At 40.3% G+C, this 13,711-nt stretch overlaps 4 protein-coding genes across 6 annotated transcripts; 3 read left to right on the top strand and 1 right to left on the bottom strand.

The window, feature by feature from the left end:
• The first annotated feature begins 329 nt into the window (after positions 1-329).
• Positions 330-3,098, top strand: LOC110764687 (Alkaline phytoceramidase (aPHC)). Of its 3 annotated transcripts, none has more exons than XM_088252284.1 (7): positions 330-634; positions 724-823; positions 935-1,055; positions 1,437-1,558; positions 1,632-1,780; positions 2,094-2,253; positions 2,448-3,098. In XM_088252284.1, exons 1-7 carry the CDS (start codon positions 478-480, stop codon positions 2,473-2,475), a joined length of 837 nt encoding a protein of 278 aa, XP_088108410.1. In that variant the 5' UTR covers positions 330-477; the 3' UTR covers positions 2,476-3,098. The 3 variants fall into 3 exon arrangements, 2 of the variants coding, with proteins under 2 accessions (XP_088108410.1, XP_021823392.1); XR_015835310.1 differs by having other exon boundaries at positions 331-634; positions 1,659-1,780; positions 2,167-2,253; XM_021967700.2 differs by having other exon boundaries at positions 332-634; positions 1,659-1,780.
• Positions 3,099-4,989: 1,891 nt separating this feature from the next.
• EMB3135 (harpin-induced protein) lies at positions 4,990-6,300 on the top strand. The gene has a single exon (XM_021967710.2). The coding sequence runs from the start codon at positions 5,191-5,193 to the stop codon at positions 5,992-5,994; it is 804 nt and encodes a 267-aa protein (XP_021823402.1). The 5' UTR covers positions 4,990-5,190; the 3' UTR covers positions 5,995-6,300.
• A 2,113-nt stretch (positions 6,301-8,413) lies between these two features.
• Positions 8,414-10,921, top strand: LOC110764655 (putative leucine-rich repeat receptor-like protein kinase At1g68400). Its single transcript, XM_021967669.2, has one exon. The coding sequence runs from the start codon at positions 8,793-8,795 to the stop codon at positions 10,770-10,772; it is 1,980 nt and encodes a 659-aa protein (XP_021823361.2). The 5' UTR covers positions 8,414-8,792; the 3' UTR covers positions 10,773-10,921.
• A 1,110-nt stretch (positions 10,922-12,031) lies between these two features.
• Positions 12,032-12,748, bottom strand: LOC110764706 (LOB domain-containing protein 22-like). The gene is made up of 2 exons (XM_021967721.2): positions 12,315-12,748; positions 12,032-12,128 (listed from the first exon to the last, which is right to left on the bottom strand). Exons 1-2 carry the CDS (start codon positions 12,746-12,748, stop codon positions 12,032-12,034), a joined length of 531 nt encoding a protein of 176 aa, XP_021823413.2.
• Positions 12,749-13,711: the final 963 nt, after the last annotated feature.

Below are 13,711 nucleotides of genomic sequence, written 5' to 3'. Positions count from 1 at the left end.
TTTTATTGCCTGGATTTATGAAAACATCGGCTTTTCCTTTTCTTCTTCTTTTTGATAATTACATTGTCATTTTTATGATAGGATTCATAGGCATGATTAAGTTGACGAAGCCAATTTTGTTTTTGTGCTCCCATGCTATTTTGGGTTTTAGCTTTTAGGTGTAATTGAGTTATAATTTAGAGGGCATTTAGGTCAATTTAAATGAGTTTTTGGCTATATTTGAAAGTTTTTTAAAAAACTGACATTTATGAATTTGGGAGTTAAATTTTGGCTATTTTTGATAAAAGTTCAGTCCCATTTTAAAATATCATCAAAAGTTAAACCGAATCCAAAACCAAAATCAAAATCTAAACGCAAAAGAAGGTTGGCACTACAACAAACACATTCGAATATTTAGAAGAAGAGGAAAGGCAGTGACACACAGAGACAGAATAGGAGTGACCTTTTCTTTACAGGGAAAGAGAGGGAGAGAGGGAGATGGCGTGGATGACAACTCAAAAGCTTGCAATTAGGGGGAAGAGAAGGCGTATATGGGGAGGAGCGTTTCTGTGTTGGGTTTTCTTAATGTTGGTCACTCCCAAGATTCCTCACTCCCCAAAACACCATCTCTACGCTGACATGCGCAATTTCCTTGGTACCCAAATTTGAAAGTTCTCATCTTTCTCTCCTTTTCTCACTGTCTATGTATGTTTTGTTTGATTCTGTTATCTGGGTTTTTCATAGGAGTGCCTAATACATTGAATGTGATCACCAATTTCCCCTTTTTGGTTGTTGGTGTTCTGGGATTTGTTCTTTGTTGCCAAGGGGGCCTTTTCAACATCAGGTTCTGTACTTCTGCATTGTAATTACTTACTTTGTATAATGATATCTTTCTCCTAGTGATTTCAGAGGAGTTGATTTTGATTGGTTTTGTTTGGCAACGGGTTGGTTTCAGTTTGCATGGTGAAGTTTGGGGATGGGCACTATTCTATGCTGGAATAGCAGGGCTGGCATTTGGGTCTGCTTATTATCATTTGAAGCCCGATGATAGTAGAGTAACGTGGGACACCTTGCCGGTTAGCATTTCAATCTCATTCAAGAGCTTTCGTTTCTAGATAACTACCTGTGCAATATGCTCTGTTTGTTTTTTGGTTTTTGGAGATAATTTAAAAAAAGAAGAGAGTTTACTATCGATTCTATAAAATTCAAGACCAACAAAAACAGAAGTGCTATCTTAACAGTTCAATCAAACTCTCGCTCAAAAGGGAATGTGAATGTGATGCAAATTTTTACTTGAAAGCAGATTTGCCAACTTTTTAAAAGCAACAAGAGCGTGAGTGAAAAAATATTAATAAAAATATTACGGTACATGATTTTGTTGGTAATCAAGTATCTCGATCCTAATCATGTACAGTCTTTTGTTTATTTCAATTGTTGAAGTAGATTCTGAATTGCAGATGATGATTGCATACTCCTCTCTTTTCTCTAGTTTTATAGTGGAGAGAGTGGGAGAGAGGATCGGTTTAAGTTGTCTATTTGCACTCCTTTTCATTGCTTTTCTTAGTACTGCATATGACAGGTTAGTTTTGTATTTTCTCCTCTCTCTTCCTCTGTTAAACTCTTAATTTTGGAGGTACGCATGTGCTTTTTACTGAATATGGTTCACTAGTTGGTTGCAGAACATATAATGATATCAGATTGTACATGATGTTCCAGTTGATTCCATGTATAGCAATTCCAGGAATGTGCTTTGTGTTTCCACCCAAATATACTCACTCAAGATATTGGCTTTGGGCCGGAGGTACGTCATATTCATTAATAATCTTTGTTTTTATTTTATTTTAAGAACTTGCTGTTCCCTGCACAATTGAAGTACAATAGAAATGGTCAATTGATTCCTCTGTAGCTGTAGCTTATTAGAATATCTTAACAAGTACACACTGGGTAGGCATTTCTTTTTCCCTCTCTTTTTGGGCAAAGGAAATATTTTTAAAATTCACTTTCACAATGGATGGTCCAGAATACGGCTTCAGAATGTTTGATGTCTATTTTAAGAACTTGCCTATCCCATGAGAATGTTGGACTATGCAAATTATAAAAGCAATTGTTTACAGGGGTTTACCTTCTCTCCAAATTTGAAGCTGTTGCTGACATGAAAATTTACCATGCAAATCATTACATTATCAGTGGGCACTCTTTGGAGCATTTGTGTTTAGTGATGGTCCCTGTTCTGCTCAGTATTATGCTCATGCATAGAAACATTAAGTGCCAAAGGTACTTTAGTTTTGCATTTTATTGAAACTTCTCATTATAGTATGTTACTGTTTGAAATAGAAGGTTAACTTGTTTGCCCACAGTTTTGGTCTTAAATTGATTATCCTATGTTTCTGTCTTTGTATGATGTAATTGGAATTTATTGGCTGGAGAAATTCTCTCTTACATATTTGTGGGCTTGGGCTTGATAACAGAATAGGTGCCATTAAAGAATGCTCATGAAGTAGGCAAGGCGGAGATGATGATGACACGTTCTGTGCAGCGGCTACCGGTTGTTCGAAAGATTTCTGTAAATGAGGACTCATTGGAGGTAAAGAGTGATCTGTAGTACTCTCCAATGTTTTGTCAAACATGTCTCTGCCATTGAGCAAATTAGATTAATCAATTTTGACTTGGATAAACATGTCTCCCCCTTTTCATGAACTGCTTTCTTCTGGTGGCTGGCCTGTCCATTACAGATTGTAAGAAAAAGTGATTAGCTTAATAGGGCATAGTTTAGCTGGACTTGAATCACTTGATTACAGATTGACTTAATTATAAACAGCCGAAGAAGATTAGAACATTATTTTTGTTGGATTTTGAGACTGCAATGATTAGATTCCACAAATTCCTCTTCTATTATGCTGATAATGTGGATTTATTTCAGTGAGAATCAGAGGGGAAAATTGTGGTCATGGTCATGTATCTAACTAAATATACTCACATGTATGCATGTGCATGATGAACAAATGCATGTCTGCTATCATGTGATCATATGTTCTAGTATTCAAATTAACATTTTATTTATATTGAACTGGCGTGTAAAAATATTGTTAATATTCCTTAATTATTATTGTTATTTATTTATATTGAACTGGCGTCAAGCAGCCCAAGCCAACACATTTCTATTTGAAACCAAATACAAAGTTGGTGGCCCATCAGTATCAAACCTATCTTGGCAAAGCCCAAACTAGAAAAGAAAGAATGAATATGACATTGACAACTTTTCACTTCAACCATTCTGTTGCTTAATCAAATTATAAACTAGCCAAGTCTAGTATCGTGGGCTTGTAACTAAGCAGGGCATTAAAGTGATTGGTTGTTTGATTGAAACTCTCTTGAGAGAGGTATAGTGGTCTTGGACTGTTCATCTAAACCTTGATCTTGGTGGTGAAGTCGCACAAAGCACAACCCCAACCCTCGGGGCTAGTAGGGTCCCCCAACCACAAAGGTTGGGTAGCAAACCTCAAATTATAAACTAGGGTTCAGTCAACATCAACATCAACTTCAACTATTCTTCTTAAGTCCTCCCCACAAGCAAGCGCATACTTGAATAGAAAGATTAATGCTGTGCTTACGTGCCTCTAATACCTCTTTTGGATCATGAACGGGACCTCGTTTTGCAGCATGTTAGACAACCGGTGAATCGGTATACACTGCTGATCAACCGGCTTGAAGTTTTTGCTCTTAGAATTCGAAGTAACCGCATTCTAGATTGCCAAACTCCCTTTCAGCTTGGGTGTGGGTGACTTGTGAATTTTTCACATTCTGGCAAGAATCCCATGAAATGCGAGTACTAGTTATAAGACCTATCAGATCTCAAAGAGTCCCAAGTCCCAAAAGTTGGTCTCTTTCTGCTTCTGATTAATGCACCCCGCCGATCTGATACAAATTTCTGGGCAGTGTACATGACCAAAGTGGGTGCTGAAATTAATACCGCAACATATCTGTAACTCAAGTACAAAATCCTTCATTGCCATCCAAGTTGGTTGGGATTATTATCCCATTATTGTCACTCATTTAGATGCTAATAATTTTTAAAAAATGGCTTCCAACCTCGAAAGCAACATTGTTAATTGGGGTCATAATTGACTTAGGAGTCAAGTTAATGCAACCACTGAGCCACTGACCACCAAAGTTTAGTTAACTAATTACTGTGAAACCTGCATCAAAAGTCATAATTTAAATGAATAAATACTGTTTGTTTACCTAGAGTCGTCGGTGGGGTTCTATTTGCTTTAATTGGCCTTGCTTCCCTGTCTCCCTCGGCACCCATACTATATACACATTATACATTGAACCCTATATAAAAAAATAAAGGAAATAAAATAATCTTACCAACCAAATTGGTAAAAGGGTCCCATAATCCCATTTTAATATTTGGATCATTTTCTCTCTAATACCAGATTATAATTCGAAACTTCGTGTAAAATTATTCGGTGGTCATTAAAGCTTGATTTTCTGGTTCCTTATCACCTACCTACCCTAATGTGTTCTTGACATTTTTAGAAATAGCAATTATGTCTTTTATTAAGGGAGGGAATCATGAAAATGGAGGAAAATAAAAGAAAAATCTAGCAACAAAATGATTTTTTTTTTATAAAAGGACTGGAGCCCACGTTTCTGACAATTCACTCCATCACATGTGGACCATGCAAACGATATCACATATTCTCAAACATCACAAAGAAGACTCAACTATGAGGAGGAGAAACACTTATATCAAACGAAAATAACATTATTTTGCTATTTCCGATTAATAATGTTCTATTATATGTAATAATCTTTCCACATGACAATATGTGATTCGTCAAAAATAGCAAAACATTTATTATTCCCGTTTCATACAAGCTTTTTCCGCAAGAGGAGAGCTCAATTTTTAATATCTTTTTTTAATTCATTCTTTTAATTATTTTTAATTTATTGATAAGGTAGGCTTAAGTCGGTAAGCTTTAGAGCTAGTGCTTCCTAATTTACCGGTGTAGAAATTCACAGGAAAGAGCCTTCACACGCAGAAAAACATTGGGTGAGTTGGAAGCATCCCTTTTCTGGTTCCTCCATCTCTTTCCTTTTTTCTCATCCCTCTCCTTCTTCTCTCTCAAAAACCTCACAAATTCACACAACTTCACACCAAATCACAACCTCTCTCTCAAATCCAAACCCAACCCATTTCTCAAAATGACAGACAGAGTCTACCCATCTTCCAAACCCACCACCAATGGCGGCGCCACCGTGCCCGCCGTCGCTAATACCACTGCCGCCACAGCGAACCCATCAAACACCAAGCCCCAACTCCGGCAACCATACCGCCCACAACCCCAGTACCACCACCGCCGACACCGCAGGAGCAACTGCCACTGCAACTTCTGCTGCTGCTGCTTCTGGTCCATCCTCATCATCTTAGCCCTCGCCCTCCTCGCAGCCATAGCCGGCGCCGCCGTCTACATCCTCTACCGTCCTCACCGCCCTGAATTCACACTCACCTCCGTCCGCATTGCCAAGCTCAACCTCACCACCTCCTCCGACTTATCCACTTCACACCTCACTACCCTCTTCAACCTCACCCTCTCCACCAAAAACCCTAACAACCACCTCACCTTCTCCTACGAGCCCTTTGCTCTGTCTCTCTCGTCCAGCGACGTCCAAATCGGAAACGGGTCGATCCCGGCTTTCACCAGCGGCACCAAAAACAGCACCTTTTTTCGCTCCATTTTGTCGACCTCTCAGGATCTCGATGTCGAGTCGGTGAAGTCTCTGAGATCGGATCTGAGGAAAAAGACCGGGGTGGCGTTGACGTTGCAGATGGACACCAAAGTGAAGGTGGCGATGGGGAAGTTGAAGAGCAAGAAGGTGGGCATTAGGGTTACGTGTGAAGGGATTAAAGGGGCTGTACCTAAAGGCAAGTCCCCGTCGGTGGCTTCGGTTGCTAACTCCAAGTGCAAGGTTGATCTTCGGATCAAGATCTGGAAATGGACCTTTTAATTAAGGTTGTTTTCATTACGTCAATGCAATTTTTTCTTTCTTTCTTATAATGAATTTTTCGAGGGGGACTTTGTAAACTTTCGAGGAGGATTAAAAGATCATAAAATTGGTGCTACAAGAAAATTTCAGGTTGATACAAGTTGGGGGTAGGTTTAAGTGCAAATTTGGGGTTCAAATTAGAATCCTTCTTTTCTTTTTTTTTCTTTCTTCTTCCTTCTTCCTTGATACTTTGGTGATGTAAGTGAAATGAATTTGATTTTTTTTAATTTTTTTATGGCAATGCATTCTGATAATACTTTCTCTTTCTGCTACATTCTTATTATTTTTCTGTGTAACTTGCCTTCAAAGCTTCAAATTGTGTAGCAAGTCACTCTGCAGAATTTTCAGAGAAGGCCAGGAGCAGAGGATCACAAAAATGTCTACTTGCATTTAAGAAAAATACAGGCTGTTTCGTTTAGCCTTTTCGAGTATGATAGTTGTAAAACAGAGCAGAAAATGCAAGCTGGTTTTACTTTGCTTTTTAAAGTATGGCGTTTTGGTTCGAGATTTTCCAGATTCCAATAGAAAGAAACCATGTTGAACAAAATACCCAGAAAGATGTTTGTAGGGGTAAAACTACACTAACTATCTGGGAAATGAAAAATACAGAGCTCTGAGCTTTACCGATCCAATAGAAAAAAGGGGTTGTGAATTTTGTGTCCTCTTTTACCAATTCCGATGAGTTTTACACAGAATCACACACAGTGACGACGATCAATATATCTGCTTTTTCTGATCTCTCTCAGTCTTTCACTTGATAAGTGTGAGTTTTGCTGGTCCACGGTATTTAAAACCCTTGTTCCCTTTGCATTGATTTACTCATGCCACTCCCACTTCTTAATAATAGAAATCTAAGGCACTCACATTACATCATCCTACTTTCATTGTCCTATTCTTCCCGTCTCTCTACTCACGTCACTTATCAAAGAAGAGAGCAATATGAAAAAAAAGAGTAATGCAACGGGAATAAGTCTACTCACATCACTTATCAAAGAAGAGAACGATAGCTCTCGTACGGAGTCACCACTTTGGCCAACACTTTACCCCTTATGGGCCAACCCGGTGTGAGTGGGGATTAGTCTGGGTTGTGGTTAAGGCTTAAAGGTGCCACCTATAGTTGGGGCCCATCCAGGACCACCTTATGGTTCAAACAAAAAAAAAAAGAAAAAAAGAACGATAGAAAAAAGAGTAATACAACGGGAATAGGGAAGTATTTCTTGTCAAAGTCATAACCTATATACTCGGAGCCAAAAAGATAGAGAAATGTACTGCAATCATTTTCTCCTTCCAAAAAATGAACATGTAATAAGGGAAGTAAAATGTTGATCATAATAAAGCTCTCTCAATTGATTTAAAGGGATCATAGAGTAAAAAACTAATGATAAAATGTTGGTACACTTAATGGGATTTTTCTAAGTGGAAGGCATGATGGTGATAGTGGCGATGATAGATGGATTAAATTCGGGCGCACGTGGCTTCCTGTGGTGTTGTTGGTCTGGGTTGGTTCACAAGAGGGGGGGCAGTTGGAATTTTAGTCAGAAGCTTTATAGGCTCCTCTCCTTTTCTTTTCTACGCACAAAAGAGAGAGTGAGAATTGGGAAAAGTCTTATTCAGATTTCATGAGATTGCCACCAAAAACAATGGAAATTCAGATTTAATTCCATTGCTTCGTTCACACTATTTCCTCTTTATTCCTTCCTTATTTTCCTTTCTTCTTCTTTTGTACTTACTAATGAGGGTAATAATTGGTCTGCCTGCATTACATTTTGGTAATCTTGATTAGCAAAGTAATTTAGTTATAAAAAAGATTAGTACAGGATTACGCAATCACCGTGGGCCCGACTGAAAAAGGTTTAGAATCGCCCCGACCGGCCGATGTGCCAACCCATTCAAATTCATGTTCATGAGCTTACCTTGTAATTGGGATGCCTTAAAAGGTGCCAACCCATTAAATTCTATAAATAAATAAAAATTTAACAATTCTTTGATTGTCGGCTGCTGCTCCTAAAAAATGGGCTGGCCTAGTACAACAGCGAACATCAAATTGGGCTGGATCGGATCCTTTGGGCATTAGGAATTGGCAGGTCCAGTCCAAACTCCCACCATTATGTATTTTTAAAAATACCCATCCTAATGAACGGAGAGGAAGTTCGAACTCAGGTGGACGGGCACACTGTCTCGGCCAATTAACTTAACCCACATTACTTCACATTATATTTTTCTTAATTAATCAATCAATTAATTGTATTACCACACATCCTTCCTTGGATATGATAACATAATACTCATAATATTCTTACTTAATCAACAAAATTCATTACTAAAATTGAAAAAAGACACTACCCTACTCCTACTCCTACTCCTCATCATACCTGTAATAAGTAGACAAATTAAGAAACGCGTTTGCGCCATTAATTGCAACCAAGAAACGTCGTCGTCGCTTTCAACTCTCACTGCCAGCAGCAACCTCGCTAGCTAAAGCTAATACCGCCAAAACCACTGTCTCTGTCTTCCTCCCAAAAACGTTTTATCGCCACCGTTCTCTTCTCAACCAAAATCCCCCACCCACAAACAAATTTACACAGATTTAGCCACTCGCCCACGCCAATGGCTACAACCAATTGTCGTTTAACCCAACGTCTCTTAACGGCTAGTTACTGACGGTAATTAACAATCTTATCTGGCCTTCTTTTTCCCTTCCCTTCCCCTTCTTTTTCTTTTTTCCCGCAACTTTCTCGACAATCAGACGGAAAACAAACATGTCGCCGAAGCAGAGGAATTTTCATCTTCTCTCTGCCTTCTTTTTCTCACTCTTCCAATTCTTCTTCTTTCTTTCTCTCTCTAACCCAGAAACCACCGCCTTGCTGGCATTCAAAGCCTCCACCGACCCCTTCAATTCGCTCTCCTCCTGGTTGGCCTCACCCGACCCGTGCTCCGGCTCCTGGCTCGGAGTCACCTGCGACCCGGAGACCCGCCGGGTCACCCGACTTGTGCTCGAGAACCTCAACCTAACCGGGGCGGCTGAGCAACTCAGCCAACTCGACCACCTCAAAGTCCTGAGCCTCAACCACAACCTGCTCTCCACCTTGCTCGACTTCTCGTCTTTGCCCCACCTCAACCACCTCTACCTCTCCCACAACCGCTTTGCCGGAATCCTCCCCGCCGGAATCTCCCGCCTCCGCAATCTCCGTCGACTCGACCTCTCGTACAATCAGTTCTCCGGCGACATTCCATTGACCAAGTTGACTCAGCTGCCTCGCCTGCTAACTCTCCGTCTCGAGTCCAACTCGTTCACCGGGACTCTCGGCTCAGCTGACTCGGATACCGGTACGATTTTGGACTTCAATGTTTCGCACAACAACCTCTCGGGCGAAATCCCTGCGTGGCTGTCTAAATTCGCGGCGACGTCGTTTGCCAGAAACGGGAATCTCTGCGGCAAACCCTTGCCGTACGAATGCTCCAATCGGACGGTCCCTGACTCGTCCATACCATCCAGGGACTTGGGTAGGAAAAACGACAGCGTTTTGAGTAACGCTGCGCAGCTCACGATCATTATCGTCGGCATAGCTGTCGCGTTGTTAGTGATAGTCGTGACCGCCACGTGGTGTCGGCGCACTAAGAGAGTGGAGGGCGGGACCCGCAACAAGACAGCCAACGGATTCGGCTACGTGAGCAAGCACTACGGGCCCGGAGAATTGAAGAAGAAGAAGAGCAAAGGTGGAGCCCATTTGGGCCAGTTTAACGGGCACGGGCCTGGTGGTGGACCCAGAGAAAGCGAAGATATGGTGGTGCTGGAAGGGTGCAGGGGCGTCGATAAGGTGGGTGATCTATTGAAGGCGTCGGCCGAGATGTTGGGGAAGGGCAGCGTGGGGACCACTTTTAAGGTTGCGATGGATGGTGGAGATGTAGTTGTGGTGAAGAGAGTGAGGGAGAAGAGAAATGGCGGGAAAGAAATGGATGGGTTTTTGAGACAGATTGGTGGGCTGAGGCACTGTAACATTGTGAGCCTCCGAGCGTACCACAATTCCAACTATGAGTTGCTTTTGGTCTACGATTTCATGCCCAAAGGAAGCTTGCATTTTGTTTTGCATGGAAACAGAGGACCTGGAAGAACACCATTGGATTGGGCTACAAGGTTGAAATTGGCTTCTGGGTCTGCGCAAGGACTGGCTTTCCTCCATGGCTGCAACAAAGCCAAGCTCTTTCATGGAAACCTCACTTCATCAAACATCTTGGTGGATCAGATGGGCAGCGCTTGCATTGCAGACATTGGCCTCCAGCAGCTCTTGCCTGCTCCATTTTCATCAAACAGCGCTTACAAAGCCCCTGAAATGATGCTTCCCAGCAGTAAAAGCCCAAGAAAGTTTACACAAAAGTGTGATGTCTATAGCTTTGGGGTGGTTCTGATGGAGATTTTGACTGGAAAAACGGCTGGTGAAGAAGGAGAGATGAGCTTGGTGGAGTGGGTTAAGATGGTGCTGCAGAAAGAGTGCAGTACATGGGAAGTGCTGGATTTTGAGCTTCTGGGAGACAAAGAAATGGAGGAGGAAATGTGGGCTCTTTTGCAGGTGGGTTTGCTGTGTGTGTCTCCATTGCCTAAAGATCGTCCAACAATGGGCATGGTGCATCGGATGATTGAGGATATTAGGCAAAAGGGTGTTAGAGAAGATGGGGCAAAGTCTATTTTAGATGACCTTACTTCTGATTCTTCACCTTCCCATTCAGAAAGCACTCCCTGAGGATCATTTCATTCTCAGATGACAGCATTATGTTATTAGGGCAAACTTCATTGTGCTTGAATTAATGCATACTGAAGATGTTTTGTACTCTTCTTGCAGCCATTGTTTGTGAGAATCTTCAATAAATAAAAAGACCTGATTGTTTTAAATATCTTAAATGTATGATTTGATTCAGTCTGCTTGCTTTTGTTCAGCTGCATTGGTTAGAAATTAATTTGGGGCCAGGGCATGGTGGTGGCCAGATGGGCTTAAGAGGTCAGCTCCTTTAGAACTTTAGAGTCACTGCCATAATGCAATCTTGGAATTAAATACTTATTACTCAAGCAACCTAATCCATGGTGAGGAAAATGAAAGTAATAAAGAGCAAACATTATGACAATGGACTTGTTTGAAAAAGATGTTTTCTGCTGCCAATCAGGCCAGAAATGTTTTCTGTTGCCACCTTTTAATTAGCCATCTAATCAACTTGTATGCACAGAGGGACTGCACACTAAGTAAACATTATGAAAATGCCTTACATGAAAAAGATGAGAAAACTTAAAACAAGTTAGGTGAAGACCAAATACCATGGATATGGAATATAGCAAGCTCTTAAGCACCTACAAGCCGTTAACTCAAGTATTCACCTGCATATAACCTTACTGCTTATTCTACTAATGACCAAGTAAATTTCAGAAACGAATGCTGCTGCTAGCCTCCAGACAGATTACAAGACTAAGAATGGTACTTGAACACCGCCGCGTAATGTTACCACTCCACTTGAACGTTTTTATCCCTTTTAAGTTAACTATAGCTATGATTTTGTGCCAAAACCAAATTTATCAGAATAGTTCATTGGATCTACTTCATATATGAGAGGTAAGACCTACTTATGCTTCATTGCAATTACGAAAACTGTTTTTACCATGTTCAATGTGATTTCTTTCTGTCACAGATATTCCCGGAGGAAGGATTGAGTTTCTATGAAGAAGCTTGGAAGGACGATTATGGAGAGTTCAATCGAATCGGTGATTTACCAGACTAGAGCAGCACAAAAATTTGGCGATAGCTTAGTGAGAATCAAGACAAAAGGGAGAGAGAGATAAGAGACTGTGTCTTCCTGATATAGTTCTATTTAGATAAAACTATCTGTCGAGGAAAAAGGTATCTGGAACATCTACATTTCATTTTCTTTTTACCTTCTACTCTATCTGATGTACAGAAAACAGAGCTCCATGAGATTTAACTGAGATACTGAACTAGTATAGCAAAATCAACAATCATCTTTTACCACTTTGTAACTGAGAAGTAGTGTTGTGAATTACTGGAACCTCATCCTGAAATGGGTTGACATCTTGTTCTAGCACAACTTCATCCCTGAATAAATAAATTGGGGTTAATATTAAAAAAAAAGTGACAATAATTAGCAAGAACATGAAAGCTACAAACTTTATACATGGAGATTGAATAGGGAACTCTCTTGGTGATAATGAACAATTACCAAGTGGGCATTTTCTTTTCCTACTAAAGTTGAGAAATTTGTTTCAAAGCATTCCGTCAGACCTTAAATCAAACACATTGCGCTGTTCTTGATGATTTTCCACAACATCGCTCTGTTCTTGAACAATATTCTTCTGTAGTTGATGATGAAGCTGCGAATCATTTTCAAGTTCTTGAACGACATTGTATTCATAGCCGTCTAAAGGCTGAGCCATAGCATTCTCTCCTCCGGCACGAAACATGTAAAGCTGAGAATGCACATGTCGGAGTTCATCCTCAGTTGTTCTGATCTTCCACAGCAACGACTTTATTTCATTGTAGCAGCCACCAACAGGGTCCCTGGCACGGTACTCGGCTTCGGCTTTGACGCTGTACATGGCAGAGCTTCTCTGCTGAGGAGAGACGCTGTTGAGGGTTTTGGTGATTTTGCCAACACCAAACAGTTTGTGTGCATTCAGAAATTGTTGAAACCTGGTTGCAGGGAAATATGGGGCCATGAGGCAGTCTTGGGTACATTTCTTGCGCTGGAATCTACAAGCGGCGCAAGTTTGGTGCTTCATTTTTGGGTGGGATTTTTAAGCCTTTTTTATCGGTTTGGGGGGGAAACCCGGAAAGGGAAGGTGAGAAGTGATCGGAGAATTTTGGGGAAGGTAGAGAAATTTCAGTCGAGATAGGGTTTGTTTGTGTTGAGAGAGAAATCAGGGACGTGTGTTGGTTATAGTCTACGTGGTTGCGCCATTTTCAATTTTGAAAATTGAATTATTATCTTTCTGTTGGAAATGAAATTTAAATTCTTGAATTTTAGGTGGTTTATCTGACCAAAAAATAAAAATAAAAAGAAGATCTTTACAATCATGTGTCAGTTGCTTTGGTTTAAATTCTATTTTCTTTATGCATGCAATTTGAGAGAGCTGGAAATCAAGCAAAAGATCTTGTTGCAGGGTAACTGGGCTTGAATTATACATGATGATAAGACCTTCTCGTGCTTCTTCTAAGTTCCCATTTCAATGTTTCTCTTGGTAATTGGATTTATTGCATATGGGTTGATATGGCAGTGTGACTTGGTTTACTACAACATTACAATATCACAAAGAAAAACTTGGTTTACTACAACATTACAATATTACAAAGAAAAATGCTAGGAAGATCACATTTTTGTACACTGCATCTCTAATAGCGGAATTCCACCTCTATTAGAGAGCCGGTACAAAATGTGCTATCCCTCTATGACAAAAGATTGTGTTGCAATATGAGACATCCCTTGTAAAGATAATACAGGGAAGAAAATGAGATATGGCAGATTAGGAATTGCAACTCCAAGAATTAACTATATGCAACATCTAAGTTGAAACTTAATTTTGGAATTGAATCAAAACCAATACCATCAAACGTTCCAGTAAGAAATTCCAATCACTAAAAACGAATACTTATATATATATATATATATAGAGAGAGAGAGA

The sequence above is a fragment of the Prunus avium genome, chromosome 1, assembly GCF_965620075.1.
Source record: "Prunus avium chromosome 1, drPruAviu1.hap1.1, whole genome shotgun sequence".
Taxonomy (NCBI): domain Eukaryota; kingdom Viridiplantae; phylum Streptophyta; class Magnoliopsida; order Rosales; family Rosaceae; genus Prunus; species Prunus avium.
This window is presented reverse-complemented; position numbering and strand designations above follow the sequence as displayed.

Excerpts from the sequence above, each read along its gene's own strand:
- LOC110764687 (XM_088252284.1), top strand. The coding sequence starts at position 478 with ATGGCGTGGATGACAACTCAAAAGCTTGCAATTAGGGGGAAGAGAAGG. Across the intron at positions 635-723 it reads TGACATGCGCAATTTCCTTG|GAGTGCCTAATACATTGAAT; the intron begins GTACCCAAATTT and ends GGTTTTTCATAG. Across the intron at positions 1,056-1,436 it reads TAACGTGGGACACCTTGCCG|ATGATGATTGCATACTCCTC; the intron begins GTTAGCATTTCA and ends TCTGAATTGCAG.
- EMB3135 (XM_021967710.2), top strand. The coding sequence starts at position 5,191 with ATGACAGACAGAGTCTACCCATCTTCCAAACCCACCACCAATGGCGGC.
- LOC110764655 (XM_021967669.2), top strand. The coding sequence starts at position 8,793 with ATGTCGCCGAAGCAGAGGAATTTTCATCTTCTCTCTGCCTTCTTTTTC.
- LOC110764706 (XM_021967721.2), bottom strand. The coding sequence starts at position 12,748 with ATGGCCCCATATTTCCCTGCAACCAGGTTTCAACAATTTCTGAATGCA. Across the intron at positions 12,129-12,314 it reads CGCAATGTGTTTGATTTAAG|GGATGAAGTTGTGCTAGAAC; the intron begins GTCTGACGGAAT and ends TTATTTATTCAG.